At 37.0% G+C, this 24081-nt stretch overlaps 2 protein-coding genes and 1 long non-coding RNA gene across 3 annotated transcripts; 1 reads left to right on the top strand and 2 right to left on the bottom strand.

Moving 5' to 3' along the window:
• Nucleotides 1-5770, bottom strand: LOC148906669 (uncharacterized). Its single transcript, XM_089038094.1, has 4 exons — nucleotides 5233-5770; nucleotides 834-1034; nucleotides 111-251; nucleotides 1-32 (listed from the first exon to the last, which is right to left on the bottom strand). Exons 1-4 carry the CDS (start codon nucleotides 5300-5302, stop codon nucleotides 1-3), a joined length of 444 nt encoding a protein of 147 aa, XP_088894220.1. The 5' UTR covers nucleotides 5303-5770.
• A 4606-nt stretch (nucleotides 5771-10376) lies between these two features.
• LOC148906668 (uncharacterized) lies at nucleotides 10377-15709 on the bottom strand. The gene is made up of 7 exons (XM_089038527.1): nucleotides 15544-15709; nucleotides 13008-13208; nucleotides 12248-12388; nucleotides 11866-12168; nucleotides 11626-11766; nucleotides 11252-11434; nucleotides 10377-11149 (listed from the first exon to the last, which is right to left on the bottom strand). The coding sequence occupies exons 1-7, from the start codon at nucleotides 15611-15613 to the stop codon at nucleotides 11076-11078; spliced, it is 1113 nt and encodes a 370-aa protein (XP_088894653.1). The 5' UTR covers nucleotides 15614-15709; the 3' UTR covers nucleotides 10377-11075.
• Nucleotides 13031-23944, top strand: LOC148906667 (uncharacterized). The gene is made up of 2 exons (XR_016121455.1): nucleotides 13031-13138; nucleotides 23345-23944. It is a non-coding gene; the product is annotated as an uncharacterized LOC148906667 (long non-coding RNA).
• Nucleotides 23945-24081: the final 137 nt, after the last annotated feature.

Genomic DNA, 24081 nt, shown 5'->3' with positions numbered 1-24081 from the left:
TCAGAGGCCTGAATCTATAGGAAACTCGTTTCCTGGGGTAAAAATGGTAACGATCCGTCATGATTGGTTCTTGCCAGGTTGTGATTCGATGAGAATTGAGAAGTACTTACTCTCAATAACAGTGACAGTGAATCCATATTCATGTTGACTACCTCCTCTGCGTCCTTGGCATTCATAACCGCCATTTCTTGAATCATCATATATTATGACTACCTTGAAATGCAGAGTCACACGTAGCTTTCTTCCGCCATCTAGAAATATCAGAAACAAAGCATACTCTCTCTGCTCAGTACTTTTATGTCTATCAACTGTTGTTTGAATAAACTCTTGGTATAGGTTCATCAAATCGCAGTGTTTTCTTAAGGTGCGGCACTGGGGCAACAAAATCGCGCAACTATTCACGCTACACTGTTGTGTACAACAAAATATTATTGAGTAAAGAATATCTACTTAACGCACCAATGATAATATGTTGCACGCGGAGTGGCAATACCAGCAAAATTTGCTCTGCATTTTCCGATGCAACAGTGTTGCGCACTTTTATTAGTTTTGCGTGGTGTAACCACAGTGTGAATGTCGTGTGATGTAGACATATAAAGCATGGTGTTACTTTTACATGCGTGATATACCACAGTGTGGTGTTAGCGATACACGACTTAACCACAGTGCGATGTGGTGTCAGTTACTCTTGCGTGATGTAACCACAGTGCGGTGTGGTGTTACTCTCGCGTGATGTTACCATAGTGTGGTGTGGTGCACGGTGTTACTCTTGCGTGATGTAACAGTGTGATATTACATTTGTTGACACGACAGCTTTCATTAATATCACTAACCCAAGGTTTCATTTTGATAATAGATGCGTCCATCAGGTCCTTCATCTCTTATGAGTTCAACGTCACCAAAACGACTCTTCCTCACAAATATTATCTCATCTGGATCGGAAAATGTGTCTTCGACTACGCAGGTAACTTTTGCCTTTTCATTTTCAATAGCGTACAGATTATCTGGATACGGTGCGACTATCTTAGGAGCACCTATAGTTAAGCAAGATAAGAATGATGGTGTTGGTATAAAGCTGTTGTAATAATAATGATGCTATTGGTTTGTGGGCTACCGAAATATGAAATGTAATTTGATCTGATTGTTACTCATCATGCAAAGCCAGAATTCTATTCTTTACGATATATACGTACGGACACGTTTTAAATCATGATAAATGATAAATTTATGAGCAATTAAATATCTGAAATCCGTTCTCGACATTTAGAAATCCCGATAAATTCTGTTCAAAAAACATTCTGAGCAAACGAACATACATAAACAGCCCTTCATTACCTATACTTGCTCCAGACAGACAGACAGACAGATATAGTTATAAAAACACCAAAAAAAAAAGGCTAGAAAAGACGTCAACATTGAGCCGACTCATATCTACACAGAGTGCCCTGATAGAAACGAAAAACACCTCGTCGGTCGACAACAACGCTCTCTATTTGCATAACAACATCTTCATGTCATTGTGATTATGCAAATATTCTGCCGAACCTGTCCCGAAGTTAACATTGTTGAATGTCCGAGAGCATTGTTGTCGACCGATATTGAATGAATTATTTCTAGCGGGGTGAGCTCTTTAGGTTCACCTCACTTTAAAAAATGTTTTTTCCAAAATGTGGATTGGATGAGCTGTAAAAATTTCACTACCACTTAGATAAAGCTCTGGTCTATTGATGTAGAAAAAGTTTAAAGAAAAAAATTGGAGCCGTTTTGAAGGAAACGGCGAAAATGTGATTTTTAGCAAAACTCTCATTTTTGAAGTTTACAACGACAATTAGTAAAAAAAACATTCATTCGATGATTTTTTTAAGATTTGATGCTGATTTTTCGTAAGGCTCATCCGCAGTACTTGGAAATAGTTATGTGAAAATTTCAAGGCAATCCATTCAATGGTAATGTTTCTAAAGCGTGATGTTTCATATGCTTCAAATTTTGGATCAAATTTTCAAGCAGCGTCATAACTTTTTTTCTGCCCAAGACTTTCCGTCCAAATTTATACACAGGCTGCAATAGTACTAGATGATAAGATTCTGAAAATTTCAGAATCCAAGCACATTATATGAAAAATACAATTAAATTGAAGCAATAGCTTTGCGAAGGAAGCGAGAACAAAATTGTCCAAAATTCGCTCTGAATTAGTTTGGTTCCACCTTAAGAGGCAGTCTCTGTAAAAGTGGCCCACTGCATTTCGGGTCAGGAAATAGTTTTCCCTCAAACTTTTACCATAGAAAGGTAATTACTAGTAAGTAATGAATATGACTTTATTTTCTCGAAATTCATCAAAATGATTTTTTTACAGCGCATAAATCCTGGACCAACGTTATCGCTAAATTTGCATTTATTATCAATTGAAAATTGCCCATTTTTAAGTCGTCACTGGTCGCAAAATATTAAACGCTTGAACAAACTATTATTTTTCCTGACTTTCACATTCATTCTAGTGTCAAAAATAAGCAAAATTTTGAATGTTGAGCAAAAGGGAAAAAAGGAGAAAAATAAGTATTCATACCCATTTGACGGCTTTTTGAAATCAAGACAAACCCCCCCTCACTAAAAAGCTTTTTTCTCCCAAGTCCAGAACGGGTTACTTAAGTTTTTTACTTCAATCTACTGATCAAAGGTTGATAAAAGTGGATTCATAAAAAAAGTTTGCGCTTTTTATGTATCTTCTTCACAGCAACCTCGGACTTTTTCGTGTTTTTACCAAAATGTCTCATGAAATATGCAAATTAAGTACTGAAATAAACTATAACTAACCATTATTACCTGCTTGAATTTTACTATATCCGGTGTTAACACACTAAGTATGATCCTATTTTCCATTTTAAACTACTTTGAAGTAAAATCGTCTCCAAAAAAATACGTTATGATGGCGTTTGACGCGGTCATGAACTGTTTTGAAGTTTATGCAAATTACTTAAGCAATAGAAAACTTTTTCCGTGTTTACATAGCCTGATAGCAACACGAGGGGAGGTTGGGAGAATTCGAGAAAGTTATGCAAACCCGAGACGTACAGGCTATGTAAACACAGAGAAAAAGTTAAAAAACATTAAAAAGGGAAAACATTACCACTTGCTAGAAAATAAATCTTTATTTGCATTTGCTTTTCATTTTAAAATACAAATTCTCCATACATCACAAACTTCAATCGTTAGCCAATCAAATTTCGTGTAATAAACGCCAAGGAGGCAAATGTGAAGCGAGAAAGAATCGCTAGCTATATATTTTTAAACATTTATCATTCTAAAACTTTAAAACAAATACAAAGAAATGTTCAAAGATTGAATAGAAATCTTAATAAAAGATTTCAGAATTGATTATCTTTACGAAAGTGATCAAAAGTAGATAACAGAGTGTCACTGTGACTGGAATTCTCGGTTGAAAGAAACGTGGTTTTGCTCAATTTGACAGCCAGAAAACATGGCAGCGAAGTTGAATGTTTCGTCTTTCTTCGAGAAGATATTTTGTGGAGCTGAAGAGCTATCGCTGGAAAAAGTTTGAAGCTGCTGACTGTTTCCTTGAAATAGTTGTATTCCTTATCGGGCGCGGTGCATTTAAATCATGAGAAAGCACGTCGCTGAACAACCGAAGCTGTCCTGACGAAGGACGTGGGGCCGTGTTGTCGCTCCTGAGGGAATTCTCGTTGCGGTGACCAACGAGAGATTGTCAAGATATTACGATCAGAAAGACCTGCATGAGACCATAGGGTTATGCCTGTGGCCCTGACACAAGTCAAAATTTGGAACTTCGTCTTCAAAATACATTTTTGGGGGCGTTTTTTTCCTCGAAACAAACTGTAAATTTTTGAACTTGTACCGGGAAAACACGAAAGTTGTGACGTCACAACTGTGTTTACATACCCTCATGCAAACATGGCTATCAACCAATCACAGCGTGCGTACTATTTAATTTATTTTATAATTGATAATGTAAACTAATTTTTCTAAATTATATTTTTCAAAACTATATTTCTTTTGTTTTATTGTCTTGAAATAACTTTAAAACTTGCCAAAAAGCATCTATTTTAATATATCTGATCTTCTTAAACAGCCCAAACTAAGGAAAATAGTCAAAATACAAATTATCTACAACGACGAAATGAACAACTTAGTTCAAAACAAGTGATTTTAATAATACGAAGTCCAAGATTTTAGTTAATTTGGTAAAAATGTCGGTATTCAATTAATTTAGATATGCCCAAGCGAAAAAGGCCCCATAAAATACAATGTTATGATACGTTTGGCGAGGTATATGAACTGTTTTGAAGTTTATGCAAATTGATGTTGATAATGCAAACCATGAGAATTGAACTAAAAGAGAAGGAATCCCCGTGCCCCATCATCTGCACACTTTGATGCTATATTTAGAATATATTCTAAAAATATCACCCAATGATATCATTTATTTGATCGTTTGCATTGATTTTCTGCACGCACATAGTACGCGCGCGCTCTACGCTAAAAAATAGGCTAGAAAAGACGTCAACATTGAGGCGACTCATATCTACATATAAAAACAAATAATCCCTGTTTTTGGATTACAGTATTTGGTGATTTTCCTGGTACAGGCTTTCACTTAATCGTCGTTGGATGTGAAATTGAAAAGACTAATAGCATGCATTCGCTTTAATATTTCCATTTTGTAGGCATTTATCTTTTGACATTCCATGCAGTATTGCTTCCAAACCTGTGGCTTCTAAAGCGATCTCAGTCAGTGTTGAATAGGGATCTCGATCCTTTACAGATCTGACACGCTTATATTCAATAGTAACCTATTCCACATACTCCCATTCATGCTCAGTTGATATATAAGAGATGGGATGAAATATTAACCAGCGGTCTAAGCCAAGCAGGAACAGCTTGGCTTAGGGGTGCTGTCAACTACGACCCACGTGGACCCATGGGTGGGTGGGTGGGCCGTCAGTCCAGCTCGTTCCGCTGGCAAAACTAAGCAAGAATGAGTGTATTTACTCGAGGCGCTTTTATAGCCAGTCCGTGGCGTTATTCACGTGCACATAAATATGCAGTAGTGCTAATGATCGATTATTTTGAGTATTATATTGAGATATATTTCATTTTCGCATATCATTAGGAGTATTTAGAATAGATAGGGATATTCAAGCTGTTGAAGAGTCGCCTGTGTTATTGCTTTTGGTTATCCATTTGATTAACACTTACCTTGAGCAGAAGAATTGAAGTACAACAATAAAAGGACGACAAAACTCTTGGTGATCCACAGGGATTCCATGTCTGTGTCTTTCTTCCAAGCTGAACTGACGAATCTAATGAATATTCTAGTGCTTATAGATGTTTTGCTTTTGGTAAAGCTTCAGCCACGATGTGACACCCGGATGGAAAAGTCAAAACAATGAAACAAGACAACAATAAGATCCCTGTTGACATAGACACTAGCGAAAAACGTTTACGTATGCGTAGCACGTTTTCCAAGAATTTTGAAGAGTTTGAGTCACAGGTTTGAGAGCTAAATAGATAGATAATGATGAATGTTGTTATGAAGTAATTACGTTGAAAAGACACCAAGTTGGTTTTGATCGACAAGCTTTGTTAGAAAAAAAAAGTTTCAATCCTAGATCACGAAGGGGTTTGATAATATGGATGATTGAACTGTTTTCCTTATTTAAACAATGTTGTTTGTCGAACTGCTTTTGTTAGTTCAGTTTCCTTCATAAAAGCACCATGTAAGAAAAACGGTTTAAGAACAAGATATATTATTACTTGGATTACAAGAAAAAAAAAAAAAAACAAACGTAAATGGAATCTAACCAACAGCAACATGTTGTCAGGGTTCAAGAAGTCGGATGATTGGTTTTCTTAATTCATACAAAAACCATTTCTTTTGTTCAAAGCCACGTGTTGATATTGAATGAACAAGTCATTTGTGCATCAAGTTTGTTTAGTGATGTTAATAAAAGTTTATAAAAAAATCTCTGCGTTTCTTGAATCTAAGTAAGTTTGGAGGTATAAACTATAAGCATCTACAGAAAGAGAGGAAAAACCATAAAGTCATGTACTTCTAAGTACATGAGTGTACTACTATAGCAGCCGACCGATCAAAAAACCGGTCAGAACCAGTGGTCTAAAAACAAAACAAAAAGCAATTCTTTGAGCATGTCGTGATCTTGATTTCTCAATGTTTGAGGAAGAACAGTATTTCGATGGTAAAGATCATGGTGTGTGTTTCATTTTTGGGAAACAAGTTTCAGATAAAGAAAGAGAGAAAGAGACATGGAATGATTATATGTTTACTTCAAGAAAACCCACAAGTAGACGCCAGGAGCCATCGGTGTGTTACTAATTATACAAATCAAAGAGCAAACATTAAAATTCTCCAAAAGACTTTGAAAACTTTTTGATGGATCTACACTGTAGTCATGATTACAAGACTCAGATACATTAATGTGAAAAGGAATTCGGGTTCTATATTACGGGGAAAAGAGAGTTAAAAATTCAGACGTTTAGAATCGGCTTACATAAAAAAGAAAAATCATGGCTCGTGCCTGATCCCATCGCATGAAATTAGATGAATAAGACATGAATTGGGATAACTACAGGGATGAATCTCTGACCCGGTGGAAGAATGAAATGGGTAGATTAAAGCCGATAGTTAATGGGAGTGCACTAGTCATTTCGATTACTCCAGACGCTAAATAAGTACCAAATTCGCTCTTGGTTTTTAGGAACATTATTAAATTGTCATTTCGTGACAAAAATTCTGAATAAACAGAATCGAGAAAGAGTAAAAACAATTGTGTTCAATATTAACTTTACCATTTGCATATTGGAAGGCACTGATGCAAAGACAATGAAATCAAACATCATCTCGAACAACTTAGGCGCCATATTACATGTTGAAGTGAAACTTTAACAAACAATTCAGAGTTTTAGAAATATGCGTAGCTAAATTTACGACAGGATTTATGAGAACCACACAAAAGGATCAAGCTTCAGGCAATCTGAAAGATGGCTCCAGTAGTGGGCTATTCTAAAATAGATATGAGCTATCCAGATATTCCGAAGAAGAATCTGGGAAATGGCTCTGGGGATTCCGAAATGGTCTCTGGTCGGTTCTTACGTCTGATGATGTCATGAGCAGATGCGTGGGGTCACCTTATGGGGCTATTCTAAAAAGTATGCCTCTTAGACTGGACTATTAAAAAGTACCCTAATTCCTGACGTCATTCGGAGCAGGCCAAACTTACCCCTAATTCGGGATGACCTTATGGGAGGAGGGGTTGCTCCGGAGATGCTCCGGAGCTGGAGTGATGTAGAACCGCTATTTGTATACTACTATTATTTGTAGTTATCTTTCGTTTTAAAAGTAAAATTAACCAGGAATTCAAAGCTTAAAAAATGTCGGCCATGGAAAAGTTTGTCGAAGAATCTTCCAAGAAAAAAACTAGCCCCTGGGGGGGTTGGTGGTGAGTTGTGTACAAAATTCATATTCTACGATGTAGTGCATTTTGATTCGTTTTCAGTGCATGTTTTTTTATTATTGGAGAAATTATCTTAATATTTAAAAAAATTGAAGACTTTTTCCGATTTTAATCTTATCTTCCACATTCATTCAAATTGGGTTCCCTGTGACTTGCGTATCGGGAGCTCCGCTTTTAGGCAGTGCCTAAATATATTTAATATATGTTTGTTTCTAAATGGATACTAAATAGTGTTCACTTATCTTTAAAAGTAAACGTCTTTTCCAACCAACGGTCTTTCTGGTTTGAATCAGCCGTACGGTATGAATATATTCAGGGCCACGTACACCAACGGTCTTAGTCTGGTTTGAATCAGCCGTACTCTCTGAGTATTTACCGCTGCACTATCCGTGCCAAGCAGCGCCGGCGTCGCTTCGTTAGCGATTACTCTCATTTAATAAGTTAATCAAATTTACCTTCAGTACAGTGCAGTTCAGTTCAGTTCAGCTCAGGTCTATTTTACTGTACTATTTAGTATCCATTTAATACACATGTTATTTCAACTACCGTCGCTTTCCTTTACTCTAATGCATGCCCTTAGGCAATGCTTTGCAAATTTTAATTGGAGAAAATTACCAGTCATTCCTGTTAACTATTCAATGTAATACAGTAGCTATTTGCTGTAATATGGCGATGGGGGATTTAGGATGTTTGACTCTCATGTTCGTAATCCATCAGTTCTCCCCCATCCTCAAGGTACTTATGTGTACTCCTTGATGTCGTTGACTTTAATGCTTTAACAAATTACTTCCAAACTGTTCATATGACAATTTAACAGGTTTATTTGAACTCAGAGGAGTGTGTATTACTGAGACATGCATACAAAGCAATGCTACTGATAATCCTTTTAATGCACCAAACCTCACTGAACAGAGTGAAGTGATTGGCAAAGCTGCAGATGATAATCAGCAAAGAAACAACAGTAATATTACACATTTAAATGCCAATAATACTAATGGTATTCCTTTGAGAAGTTGCTGTTTCCCATTTATGCACACCACACACCAAAAAACTTGGCTGGGGCTCCAAGTGCTTAGTACTTCATCAAATACACTATGGTAGCCCGAGTTCGCGCCACGAAGGAAGTCTACTCTGCATCATTAAGGCATGGCTCTCAGATGAAAAACTGATTAGCTATATCATAGCCAGTTTTCTACGAATCTTCCTCAAACTTGGCAAGTTATTGTCTTTTGTGAAAAAAAGGAACCTTAGAGCCTTGGTTACCATGGAAACTAAGTCCAGTGACCACAAGGCCGCCATCTTGGATTTTTAAACAAGCCGTTTGTAAACGTACCGAAACATCTTTAAAAGTCATGAAAATGCAGATTACTATTCATATTTACAATGCCTATATGGATCTAATTGGATATCTTGGAAATTATTTTAAGTTTAATTTTTAGAATATTTTCTATTTTTTCCAAAAAATTAAAAATATTCTAAAAATTAAACTTAATATAATTTCCAAGATATCCAATTAGATCCATATAGGTATTGCAAATATCAAAAGGAATATGGATTTTCAGGACTTTTGAAGTAGTTTCAATACGATTACAAACGATATTTTTTAAAAATCCAAGATGGCGGCCTTGTGGTCACGAGACCTAGTTTCCATGGTAACAGATATGCGGTAATTGCTTGCCTTGAAGAATTACTACTACGAGCCCAATTTGGGAAAGATTCATAGTAAACTGTCAAAGATATGAATAAATAACTGATTTTCAATCACTTCCTCAAAAGAGCCATGCCTTAATGGTGCTGAGTAGTTTTGTTTTTAATTCCTATCCCACTAAATCACTAATGTTCTATTTTCGTATGACAACGTTCTTGCAAGTAGGAGTATATGAAGAAACCAAAATGTCAAAGTTTTGATTTCACTTGGACTATTTTGACGACGTCTGTTTAGTATTGACCTGTATGTCGTAACAGAAATGGCGTGACATTACAAACAGATTATTATGAAGAGAGGTTTACGCGTTTTTCACAACCTTTTCAATAGTTTGTGACTATCAGTTACTAGTTGTTCTACAAGTCTTGTTAAAAGTAGCTAGTGATCATGTTGTTAGTAGGTCAGTGAATGATCCAATATCATTAATAAAACTATACTCGAGACTATATCATGAGTCATCTTGTGGTCTTTGCTTTCACATCACATGCAAATCACCTGTTGAGACAAGATTCCTGGGTCGGTGCGTTACTGCTATTTAAGCCTGATCACTTAGGACGGACGGCTGTTCGAAAACCTCTGGAAGTGGAATTTGATGATTATGAAAGATAGTCCAGTAGCTCAGTTGGTTAGAACGTCTGACTATCAAACAGAAGGTGAAGTGTTGGAATCCCGCCTGGAGCTCGCAATTTTTTTCCGAGAAAAATTTTCTTGGAGAAAAATAATTCGCATCTTTAATAACTATCCAAGCAAAAAAAAAAAAAAAAAAAAAAAAGAATAACAATAAAGGCATCACATGGTAAATATGTTTATATACTGTATTCAGCTAGCGGAAGTAGCGCTGTCAAAGTTGAAAGAGATAATGAAGAATTTTTTATGAATTTTATTTTTTTTTTGGAATTTTTTTACAAAGTGTTGAAATTGTAAGTTCGCTCTCGTTATTGTTTTCTACCAATTTTAAAATCGTTGCTTGATCTTAGCAATTAAATTTAAACCATAATTCAATTGGTTGAATTGACAGGCTGTCAAAGTAACCTAAGGAACTAACCTAAAAAACTAGTTGTCTCAGTTGCATTGCCTTGACCTTAAAAATATTGTTAAGCCCCCCCTGTCTTTTTAGCCCCCTCCCCTCCCCCCCTCCCCCTTCACAACTAAAGAATCACGTGTTAATGTAGCAATGGAACATTTAATGATTGTTCAGAACATTTCTTTTTAGCTTGCTTTGTTAATGTTACCGTGTTTTAGTTTTGCTATTCACAATAATCATAAATTATACCTGAGAGACTAACACAGGTAAATCAAATAATAAAAATGCCATGTATATCGCTACAGATTATGCGAGACGGTCAATATTAATGCTTCCGTTTAATCCAGAGTTACAATCATACTACATCCTGACAGCGTACAATTTACTGCGTTTCGACTAAATCAATAAGCCCCCCCTCTCAATTAAGCCCCCCCTCTCCAATAAGCCTTCCCTCAAACGTGCCTGAAATAAATAAGCCCCCGGGGGGCTAAATAGAGGATTTACGGTATACAGTATTTAGTTATAATAACCAATAATATCGTGCTGGTTGTAACCCAAAGTAAATCGTTTATGATAACCAATATTTCAACCATTTTAAAACTGGTTGTCTCAGTTGTATAAATTTAACCAGTTTATATTGGTTGTTTCGACCAGGCAGTTTTTACATACAGTGTAATGCTAACTATCTTATATATAGTATTATGAAGACATTCAATACAATTCAGCACTAAGACTAAGAGTGGACTTTATCTTATTGACAAAAGATTATTGTGGTCAAATGATGGATACACTTCCATCCTCAGGCCTCACGTGACCTGGTGGAGTAGTCACGTGATCATTACAGCAACCAATTCAGCAGCAGGTCGAGGAGAATGATGGAAAACGTGAGACTTACTTTGCCAACTTCAGAACCTGAGATGAAAAACAAGTAAATTTGTAAAAGGGGAATAGTGATAAGAGCAAATGGCAACTTTAACCATGTCACGTGATTATCGATGACAGACTGATACTGACCTGGAGGTTGAACGTCAAAGATCTGACAGTTACTGATATCTTCGGGGGGTCTGGGACTTGTGATGTTCTTGATGCAGCAATAATACTGGCCGGCGTCTTTAGGTTGTAAGTTATAGATGGTCAAGGTGTGATTCTTGAAGCCATCCATGTTAGAAAAAACGTACTTTACTTTGGATGAGTTATCTGATAATAACGAGAGAAAACAATGCGTTATACTCTTTGGAATGAAAAACACAATGTTTGATTTTTACATCCACAACCGTAATAGTATCTATCGAACTAAAGGTCCGTCCGTCCGTCCCATCTCTCCGGCATACTCCAATCCACTCCCCACCTCTTCTATCACATCTATTCATCCATTCATCTATCCATACCTTTAGTATGAATGACCGAGATGTCATCGTTGAGCAGGCTTTTTCTTTTCCATTCGGTCACCAGTGGATTTCCCTGAGCAGTGCACACAAGCCGCTTCATATTCTTTTCTTCTTTCTTTTCAGGGAAAAATCTAGGCTGAACTAAAGAAATAATTCCAGTAGCGATCATGTTGCTGTAAGTTTTTTTACCGATGTTTTCTACAGCAATGTATCAGTACCCATATGAGTAATTGAACTGACCTCTTACGATAACAGTTTTCGTGATGTTTCTCTTTCTAATTCCTCTCAGCAGGTACTCCAAGTAACAAGAATATGTACCACCCACATCAGCTAGGCTTACGTTCAAAACCAAAGGTTTAATTGATGAGAAATGGGGACAATAACTTGCGCTTACAACCCTTCCGTCTTTTGCCCAGGTAAACTTGCCGACGGTTGTCATTAACGCTCCTTGGTTAGTAACCGTGACATTACAAATGAGTTGAATTCGCTCCCCAAACTTTGCTGTTACATCACCAGAGGCGTGAACTTTAGGAAACTCGCTTACTGTGGTTAGAAATGTAACGATCCGTCATGATTTGGTTCTTGCCAGGTTGTGATTCGATGAGAATTGAGAAGTACTTACATTGAATAACAGTGACAGTGAATCCATATTCATGTTGACCACCTCCTGTGTGTCCTTGGCATTCATAACCACCATTTATGGAATCATCATTCACTATGACTTTATTGAAATGCAGAGTCACACGTAGCTTGCTTCCGCCATCTAGAAATAACAGAAACAAACAATCCACTCTCTGCTCAGTACTTTTATGTCTATCAACTGTTGTTTGAATAAACTTTTGGTGTTGGTTCATTAAATCGCAGTGTGGTCTTAAGATGCAGCAATAGGGCAACAAAATCGCGCAACTATTCGCGCCACACTGTTGTGTACAACAAAATATTATTGCCTAAGGAATATCTACTTAGCGCACCAATGATAATATGTTGCACGCGGAGTGGCAATACCAGCAAAATCTGCTCTGCATTTTCCGATGCAACAGTGTTGCGCACCTTTATTAGTTTTGCGTGATGTAACCACAGTGTGAATGTCGTGTGATGTAGCCATATAAAGCAAGGTGTTACTTTAACATGCGTGATATACCACAGTGTGGTGTTAGCGATGCGCGACATAACCACGGTGCGATGTGGTGTCAGTTACTCTTGCGTGATGTAACCACAGTGCGGTGTGGTGTTACTCTTGCGTGATGTAACCACAGTGCGGGGTGGTGTTACTCTTGCGTGATGTAACCACAGTGCGGTGTGGTGCACGGTGTTACTCTTGCGTGATGTAACAGTGTGATATTACATTTGTTGACACGACAGCATTAATTAATATCACTAACCCATGGTTTCATTTTGATAATAGATGCGTCCATCAGGTCCTTCATCTCTTATGGGTTCAACGTCACCAAAACGACTCTTCCTCACAAATATTATCTCATCTGGATCGGAAACTGTGTCTTCGACTACGCAGGTAACTTTTGCCTTTTCATTTTCAATAGCGTACAGATTATCTGGATACGGTGCGACTATCTTAGGAGCACCTATAGTTAAGCAAGATAAGAATGATGGTGTTGGTATAAAGCTGTTGTAATAATAATCACGCTTTTGGTTTGTGGGCTACCGAAATATGAAATGTAATCTGATCTCATTGTTACTCATCATGCAAAGCCAGAATTCTATTTTTTACGATATATACGTACGGACACGTTTGAAATCATGATAAACTTTTATGAGCAATTAAGAGGCAATGTCCACAAGAATCGAACAAATGGTGGCAAGGGTCAAAAAATCAAAGTCGCTCTTCTTTTGAAGTTAGATAGGTCATTATTAAATATGAATCCCTGGGTAGTTGGTTTTCGAAAATATTATTTTATTTTCGAGAAAACGGCCACAGAAGAGGTTCGACCGAAACCCAAGCAAGAGACGCTCAAGAGGAGCGAAAATGGACAAACTTTGAACAGAGCGCGCGTAAAAAATAAACCATCTACGACAATTTTTGATCTTTCTTCTTAATGTATCACCCTTTTTCGTTTATTGGACTGGATTTCCAGCTTATTGGGAAAGAGACGAATTTTTGGCGAGGAAAAATAGGAGGCCTTCGTTTACATATGCTAATTGGTTACCTCAAAAGAAAAAAAGATTTAACTATGGGCAAGTTCTCTAATTGAAATAATATTTATGCTGCAAGTTGAGGAAGAATGCATCTTTTCAAAACTTTAAAGATTGATTTGGGGAAATTAATTCTGACTGCATAGAAACCTGTTGAATTTGGTTGAAATACATGCGAAAATCACGCTTCCCGAATCAACGCAGGATTAAGGACTTTCGTAAAGATTGCCATGAAATTTACCCTGAAAACTAGGAAATTAATGTTTGTGCCGTTGTTTGAAAGTTGAATTTGGTTTGGTAAATTTAAGCTCCATTGGAAAGGTTTTGGGATTGTCGGTACTGATGAGCAAAAAACGCGACCTTTGGTGATTGCGTGACCGAGGTTCAACTTTACGTTTAGAAGTTTGATAACTGTTAAATGCACGCTAAAAATTACGATAGAAACGTTCTTTAAATAGCTTTATAATCTTGTTTTATTCGAATAAGTTTGGAGTCGATAAAAAAGCGGTTTCAACGGTTAGTTTATATATGCATAAATTACGCCGCCTAATGATTACTTGACCCAAGGTCAATGATTTTTAGAGCGACTGATTGCAAATGTTGTTGAGTTTGGTTGTGTCGTACAGGGGCGTAGCGAGGACCTAGGAGCTGGGGGGGGCACTGATCCAAAATAAGAGAAAATTTCAAATTCCCACGTGCAGATTCCAGGCTCTGACCGGGTTCGCAGTGCACAGGTAGCCCTTCCGGATAACTTCGTATAAATTCGCACTTTTGTAGGTTGTAATAATTTATTTTCCTCTTTTGTTTCGGTTTAATATGTTTTTTTTGTTGTTATTCTTTTTTCAAAATTTTTTTTTTTCAAAAATTTGGGGGGGGGGCACGTGCCCCCCAGTGCCCCCCCTCGCTACGCTACTGGTGTCGTACATACTAAAACCATGATGTTTAAAAACAAGCATGTAAGAGATTTTCATACAGATTTTCATACGGCGTTACTCGTTGGCAAAATTGAAGTTGGTACAGAGAAGAGTAAGTGAATTCGCAAAGTAATACCGAATATAGCCAAGAAAGATATATGGGGAGATGTTTCCGGGTAACAAAACAAGTAAGCAGATTGCAGGTGTCAAGATTCTTAATTTAGATAAATAATACAAGGAATTTTATAACTATTTGAACTCGACATCTTAGAAATCTTTATATTGACGAAAAAAGCCATACATTGACCTTTAAAATTTTGAAAAAACTGGTCAAATGAAATCGAAATAAACGGGCCAGTGGGACCAGCCCAAGGCCGGGTGCCTTTGTCACAAAATTCAGCTCTAATTTGGCTTTGCTTCATGGACTGACTTAAAGAACATTTCTTGTCGTAAATCTATAGTACATAAACATTTTAATAGATGGAAAAACTATGTAAATATCCAACTCGAGTTAAATGAAGGAATCATTGACCAAACGAATTAAACATGGCAATGAATGAATGTCACATTTAACCAGGAATCATTTCTAACTTCTAAACATCACGATAAGCTACGGTTTTTCTTTCGGCTTTTTCATCGACCAAAATCTTCGCCCATGCAATATATCTAGGCAGTGCCGAAAAGTCAGTTTTCTGATTTCTGAAACAGGAATCTAAAATAACTCTGGTACAATTCCTGATTTCTGATTCCAATAATCAGGTTGGCCGCAAAGCATCCTGATTATAGAGATATCCAGGTTGTTGAAGAGTCGCCTGTGTTATTGCTTTTGGTTATCCATTTGATTAACACTTACCTTGAGCAGAAGAATTGAAGTACAACAATAAAAGGACGACAAAACTCGTGGTGATCCACAGGGATTCCATGACTGTGACTAGATTCGTCAGTTTAGCTTGCTTATAGATGTTTTGCTTTTGGTATTACAAAGAGCTTCAACCACGAGGGGAAACCTGGAGAACAATGAACCGTTTCAAAACAATGAACCGTGACAGAACAATGAACCGTGACAGAACAATAAGTTCCCTTAACGAACAAAAATAAAAATAAATAAAATAAATGAAAGCTAATATTTACTCATATGAAGTGTTTTATACGTCATCCTAGTTTTTTAGTAGTTTATGCTGTCGTACAATGGTTCATGCTACGGTACACTGGTTCATGCTACGGTACACTGGTTCATGCTACGGTACACTGGTTCATGCTACGGTACCCAGATTCATGCTACGGTATCTAGGTTCATGCTACGGTACACTGGTTCTTGCTACGGTACACTGGTTCATGCTACGGTACACTGGTTCATGTTACGGTACGTAGGTTTATGCTACGGTAAACTGGTTCTTGCTCCGGTACACTTGTTCATGCTACGGTACACTCGTTCATGCTACGGTACCCAGGTTTATGCTGCCGTACACAGTTTCATGCTACGGTACACTGGTTCATGCTACGGTACACTGCATCATGCATGCTGCGGTACACTGGTTCATGCTAAGGTACACTGATTCATGCTACGGTACCCAGGTTCATACTACGGTACCTAGGTTCATGCTAGGGTTCACTGGTTCTTGCTACGGTACCCAGATTCATGCTACGGTACCTAGGTTCATGCTGCGGTACGTTCACGCTATGTTGGACCTATGCCAACCTTTAACAGAGCTATTCTAGTTTTCGACAGGTGTTACTACTATCTCATAAGATAATGTTCATTCCCATTTCTTTGTCATGCAGTCTTGGTGACTTAATTTGCCGGCTTTAGCTTTTCATTTTCTTAGTGCTAGAATTTTAACATGAAAGTACTGATTTAGAGGTATCATTAACTAATGACGTTATTTTGTCATACTTGGGACGTGGCGGCCCTGGCAGTCTGCACAGTCGATCTTTGATACATTTGATACATTCTATTCAGCATATCCAGATCAATTAAAGTTACAGGTCAAGACAGTTCTTGCCTAGTTACAGGTTTGTGTAATGAGCCGTAAAACCACGCGTAGAGCTTAAGAGCGAAGGTCCACTAATATCGAGCATCGGCCGGTCACGGTCAAAATTTCGATGTTGCTCATTTTTGGTTTGCTGGAAGGTATTACCGAGTAAACAAACGTGGTGTAGTTAGTTTTTCAAAAAACCGTTAAAAGTCTGAGAAATCCGAGAAAAACTGTTGGCCTAGCGGCGATCTCAAAAGTATGCAAATTTTCAGTTGAATCAAACCGGTCCAAAAACAACTAACGCATACAGAATAGGAAAAATATATGAAAACTATATGTTTATAAATTGATAGAAGAGATGTTTGAGACTTGATTGGGTATAAAATAATAGTTTTAGCTATTTATTGAAAGCGGTCAGATGATATTTAGAATTGAGTGGTATTCACACATAGATTTGACCCTTGCTACGCCAAAAAAAAATTAATCAAGTGCGCAACTTTTTTTCTCAATGAAACTCACGTCATGAACTGAGTGTTTGTTGTTTCTGGTCGCTATTTTCTCATTCGTTTCTATTTTCATCCGGAATTAAAGCCCAAAAATGCATTTCCCTCAAAAAAATACCTTTTGTTAGTAATTTACATTATTTTTACAGTTACAACATTCGTTTAGGTAGATTCGGATTTCGGGACAATCCCGGTATTTTATTTTCCTATTCGGCCATTCGGCGTCTTTTTGTAAACTTTTGTATATTTTCATTTAGTTTTAAAAGAGGGGCGATCCTTCGCCGCGAAGTGGATATTTATTAAAATAGGCAATGGGGAATTACCGTGATTGTGGAATCGGAATGGATACTGAGACGAGCAGTCTCCTTTAACCACTTTCGCCTGGGGAGGGGTACTCCCATATATAGACTATACGGGGATGATCCGCTGAACAGGGTATGGTTTTTCGAGCTTCTTGTCATAAACAGGGTATGCAATTTCACTAAAATTGCAAATTTTTCCTTAGCTTCCTGTCATATTCAGGGTTTCTACTTTCGCATTGACCGAAACTGGTTATTATTGTCGTAAAAAAAAAAGATACGCGAGATGACATGATAATTGAAACAGGAACTCAGTGCAATAAAATATATCTTTTATCATAAACAGGGTCTAGAAATTTGAGGGTTTTTTGTCATAAACAGGGTACCCCTTTCAGAATCCCATCGGAACACCCCTACCCAAATTCTGGCGAAGTACCCCCCCACCCAGGTAAAAGGGAAACTCTGCTCGAAGGGTACACCTCAAAGTGTCATGAAGTCTTTTACTTGTGTTTTCATGAGGAGAAATCTTTTAAATTTCAGCAGTAATTTCTAATTGTCAGGAAAAAAATCATTCGTTTGTGGTTTGACCTTTTTTTTTTGGGAGGGGGGGGGGGGGAGGATGACCTTATGCTTTCCTCTGTCCTTCCTTTCTTCCTTCCTTTTTTCCCTTGCTTTTCCTTCCTTCCTTCCTATTCCTCCCTCCCTCCCTCCCTCATTCGTTCGTTTCTATGTTTCTTTATTTTCTTTCTTTTTCTTTTATTTGTTTTCATGCACTAGTCAATTGAAACCCCCACCCCTCGACCTCCGAGAAAGGGCGGGGAATTTAACATTTATGCAGTGTTAAATTCCCCGCCCTGCCCAGGGTACACAGGAAAATATTTGCTGTTAAAATTGTTGAACTACGCATTAAATCTCTCGTATCTCCGTGCATTCACGCTGTTAAATGCATGCGCGTTAAACTCCCGGTCTCGTCACATTAATTCCCCGCCCTGTCCCGGGGTCCATTGAAGGGGCTTCAGTTGACTAGTGTTTAACTCCGGCCGCTCAGCTGAGCAGCACGTCGAACCGAACTTTTAACCAAAGTTTTCGTCCAGGGACGTTGTTCTAATTGGGCATGTACATCTTATCATTTAGGATTTTGCATAATGCCGTCAATTAACGTGCATGAAACTGCTTTATAATTTAATTTCAAAATATATTATCTTTAATGGCTTTTGCATGTCCATGTTCCTTTTTAAACTGCATTGATTTCGTGCGATGTAAACCGTACCCGAAATTTTGAGATTTCTCAAAAGGAAAGTTTTTAAGGCTGAAACTATCTTATCAGGTGGAGCAGGTAAAATCGTACAGTAGGTTTTTAATTGTGTCAGTTTTACTGGCTTAATACGACTGTTATTAATTTTCTCTAGAGAATCTACCCGAAACGAATGTTGTAACTGCTAAAATATTGTAAACTAAAAGGAAACGCATTTTTGGGCTTTAATTCCGGATAAAAATAGAAACGAATGAGACAATAGCGACCAGAAACAACAAACACTTGTCGATTTCAGTCACGGTATATGTTGAAAATACTCAATGTTCACGGCCTCCGTATGAACCCTAAATACAATAATCCCAAACTGATTTTTGGATATGTTCTAGAAGAACATCCAAATAGTTCATGAAGTGAGTTTCATTGAGAAAAAAAGTTGCGCACTTGATTTTTTTTATTTGGCGTTGCAAGGGTCAAATCTATGTGTGAATACCACTCAATTCTAAATATCATCTGACCGCTTTCAATAAATAGCTAAAACCATTATTTTATACCCAATCAAGTCTCAAACATCTCTTCTATCAATTTATAAACATGTAGTTTTCATATATTTTTCCTATTCTGTATGCGTTAGTTGTTTTTGGACCGGTTTGATTTTACTGAAAATTTGCATACTTTTGAGATCGCCGCTAGGGCAACAGTTTTTCTCGGATTTCTCGGAATTTTAGCGGTTTTTTGAAAAACTAACTACACCACGTTTGTTTACTCGGTAATACCTTCCAGCAAACCAAAAATGAGCAAAATCGAAATTTTGACTGTGACCGCGAATTCTCGATTTTGCTCGATATTAGTGGACATCTACCCTTAAGGTGGCTGGACCCCCTCACGCTTGACTGCTACCTTCCACTTTTGGAACGCTAGTGCATAAACGTCTTTTATCCGATTGCAAATCTTTTTTGCACATAAGTCACATAAAGATTGAATTAATATTTGATGCAATTTTTAGTGAGATCGGACGTCATAACACGTGATTATGATGAAATATTTGTTTTCGTTTAGAAAATAAATTTAGCCTTGCAGAGCGTTCAACACTAAAATGCTTCGTACCACATAATTATATACTAGATGCCTCCATTTGTGGGGATTTTTGAAAAAATCTATCTAGCTAATTATGAGATATTTGAGATTTTCTAAATATAGTTAATATGTCACCCTATGCATACATGCCTTTAAAACCAACTGCAAAGTTTGTTTTGAGTCCAACAAATGCCAAAGAGATTGAAGAAGAAATCAATAAGCTAAAACCATCTAAAGCATCAGGCCCCTATAGTATACCTACTAAAGTTCTAAAATTGCTTCAGAACATAATTTCGCAACCTCTTGAAATTATCTTTAATGTATCATTCTCAAAAGGTACTGTACCAGATCAGTTCAAACTTGCACGAGTTATCCCTGTTCACAAAAAGGGTTCTCAACATACTCATGTGGTATATTTTTAGACTTGAGTAAAGCGTTTGACTCTGTGAATCACTCTATCCTACTTGACAAACTAGATCACTATGGGATTCATGGAATAGCTAAAAGCTGGTTCACCTCTTATCTAAGCAATAGGAAGCAACTAGTCTCAATCTCAGCAGTTGATTCAGATGTAATGAATATCTTCTGTGGGGTACCACAGGGGTCAGTCCTTGGCCCAACTCTATTTTTGTTGTATATTAATGACTTTCATAACTCTTCCTCACTTTTTGATTTCCATCTGTTTGCAGACGATGCAAATCTTTTCTATTGTAATAATACTATCCAAGGACTAGAATTACAAATTAATAATGAGCTAGTTAACATCCAGAACTGGTTACTTGCCAATAAACTGTTACTTAATATTGACAAATCAAATTATATTATTTTTCATTCACCTCAGAAAAAGATTACCTATGACATTGAACTTTGTATAAATGCTAAGAGACTTAAACGGGTCAATAACACTAGTTACTTAGGGGTCCTGATAGACTCCAACCTAAATTGGAAAGCTCATGTAGCTTTTGTGGCCAAAAAAATCAGAAGAAACATAGGCTTACTTTCTAAAGTTAGACACTATACTTCCGAGAACATACTTGTTAATCTATATTACAGTCTCATATATCCTTTTCTCACATATGGAATTATAACATGGGGAAATACATATCCATCCACAACAAAGTTGTTACATTTGCTTCAAAAGAAAGCACTTAGACTGATATCATTCTCTGGCTATAGGGATCACACAAACACACTTTTCCTAAAATACAATATACTCAAATTTCCTGAGCTTGTCTTCTTACACAATGCCATTTTCGTTTATAACTTAAGAACTGGGAAGCTCCCCAAATGCTTCGATTCGTTTTTTGAACCAATTGAAAGAAGACATAAGTATAACACTAGACTTGCCTCTAACTGCTGTTACTCTCTCCCAAAAGCACGTACCAACTATGGTAAATTTGCTCTGAAATTTGCTGGTGTGAAAACTTGGAATGCTATTGGAAAGGATTTAAAGCAAGCTCCCAGCATATCGCCATTCAAAAATACATTGAAAAAATCCTTGTTAAAGAATTATGAAACATAATTTTCCATGTTATGTCCTTGATTTTTCTCTCATGTAGATATCATTCTATCCATTTCCAGTATGAATATACGTCGTCACATACAAATATATAAACAATTTAAGTATAAATGTACATTATTATAAATATAAGTTTAATATAATTATGCTTATTCTTCCATTCTTCCTTACTTTTTTCCTTTATACATAGAATAGTACTAATATACATATCATACATATATATGCTTATTTTTCCTTATTCTTGCTTTGCTATCTACTTGCCTAGTTATATTGTACATAAGTTGGAAGCTTGCTGTCCTGTATAGCCCTTATGGGTTATTATAGCGAGCTTGCATCTAATATTCAAGGTAATAGTTGAATGTAATTTAAAATTTGTAAAAGTGATGCAAATAAAACATTGTCATTGTCATTGTCATATAGTGCATAATCTACTTCAAAACTAAACAATGGATTTGATACGGCCGAAATTAATATTTCAGAGCAATATATTCACAAAAGTCATTGCTCATTTAGTTTTACTCTGTATCTAGTTGTAAAAGGAACATTTTGAAGGTAATCGACTTATGCGATTTTGTGAAAACGTATAATGCATAAGACGGGTTAAACATTTGATGCTCACTTTTCATTGCCGTTTTCTAGTCAATCTTACTAGATCTTCCATTATTCTAAAAATCGCTGATCATTTCTCTCAAAACTACGTCAGGATACAAATTAGAACTTAAACTAATATTACACAAAATTGCAAGAGCATTGAACTCATTTAACGCGATCTAAAGCAAACGAGAAATACAGAAAACATTGATCGTTTCCCAACGATTTGATGCTCTGGGAATTCTATTGTTTGCTAATGATCGTAACATCAAATTCTTTCGCACCATGAACGGTCCATACTCGCTTGGCTACTTTCCGATTGAGAAATAGCACTTCGTTTGAACTGCGTGGTTATTTTTTGAATTTAGCCTATTTTAAGATTTTATTCCCCACCAGTAAGAAATAAGAGAAGGTTGGAAACTCGAGTCCCAAAAGCGAACCATCACGAGTCTTTGAAACCTCGTACGTCTTCGAATTTTCTTTCCAGCGCTAAATTTTAGTCATGACCCTTCTCTCACATCCCTATAGAACCGAGAAAGTCGCATTAGAGATTAGTCTTCGGGTCTTTAAGCCATGAAATTTGCCTGTATTCACATACTACCTCGCTTTTTCTGACCCGTACTTGGAGCTCACTGTACACCAGTTCAACGGATTTCTTTCGGCAATCGACCCGAGGTCACGCCGGAAGTCTTCGAATCGTAAATGCGGGTTGGATTTGGATATAGTCTTTCTTCGAAATTATGGTGACTGTATTTTTTAACGGCCTAAGATACAAAAGTATTTAACTTATAATTTATAACTTTATAATCTTTCTTCGAAATTATGGTGAGTGTATTTTTTAACGGCCTAAGATACAAAAGATATAACTAGCTAAAAACTAGTGTGAGCTGCGTCGGTGTTTCTAATGAAACAGTAATGATAAAAAGGTAAATTATACACCGTGAAAAGATGAAAAAACTTACTGAAGTAAGTTTAGTAAGTTTTTTCATCTTTTCACGGTGTATAATTTACCTTTTCATCATTACTGTTAAGATACAAAAGTATGTCTTCCGGCGTGACCTCGGGTCGGTTGCCGAAAGAAATCCGTTGAACTGGTGTACAGTGAGCTCCAAGTACGGATCTGAAGAAGCGAGGTAGTATGTGAATACAGGCAAATTTCATGGCTTAAAGACGCGAAGACTAAAAGAAGAAAATTCGAAGACGTACGAGGTTTCAAGGACCCGTGATGGTTCGCTTTTGGATCCCGAGTTTCCAACCTTCTCTTATTTCTTACTGGTGGGGAAAAAAATCTTAAAACGGGCTAAATTCAAAAAATAACCACGCAGAGCGAAAGAAGTGCTATTTCTCAATGATCGGGTAAAATTTCGAGGCTTTATTTCACGTTTCAATGATTTTATTGAAATTTTTGATGAATCTCCATACATTTCCTTATAACAGGACACCACAGAAACCAAGCTTGGGCTACCAGTGTGATACAACGACACTTCCATGGCAGAATTTCTACAGGGTAATTGGCTATGGACTATTCGGCACGAATACTAAGCCTGCAAATAATGATTAATCGTTATAGATATTTTTTGCAAAAACTCTCTTTATTTTCTTTGGAATCATCAGGTTGTGTTGGTGTCATGGTGATTTTCCACAATGTTCTTGTTGGTGTACTGGCTGGGCTCATGTTGATCTTGTAGACTCACATGACTTAAATTTGTAAAGCAATACAGTTAATCACTAGTCACGCAACAATGAATGTAGACCACACTGTTATATGAAGAAACCAAAATGTCAGAGTTTTGATTTCACTTGGACTAATATGACGACGCTTGTTAAGCATTGACCTGTATGTCGTAACAGAAATGGCGTGACATTACAAACGGATTATTATGAAGAGAGGTTTAAGCGTTTTTCACAGCCTTTTCAGTAGTATATGACTAGCAGTTACTAGTTGGTCTTCAAGTCTTGTTAAAAGTAGCTGGTGATCATGTTGTTAGTAGGTCAGTGAATGATCCAATATTATTAATAAAACTTTACTCGAGACTATATCATGAGTCATCTTGTGGTCTTTGCTTTCACATCACATGCAAATCACCTGTAATTGAGACAAGATTCCTGGGTCGGTGCGATACTACTGAAATATAGCCCGCCAAGTAACGCTTGCTCACCTGAGAAGGGATGGT

The sequence above is a fragment of the Actinia tenebrosa genome, unplaced genomic scaffold, assembly GCF_029948245.1.
Source record: "Actinia tenebrosa isolate PJP-AT-01 unplaced genomic scaffold, QUT_ActTen_1.0 PGA_scaffold5__44_contigs__length_20552954, whole genome shotgun sequence".
In the NCBI taxonomy this organism is placed as follows: Eukaryota; Metazoa; Cnidaria; class Anthozoa; order Actiniaria; family Actiniidae; genus Actinia; species Actinia tenebrosa.
Note: the sequence above shows the minus strand (reverse complement) of the source record. Positions and strands in the feature narration are given on the sequence as shown.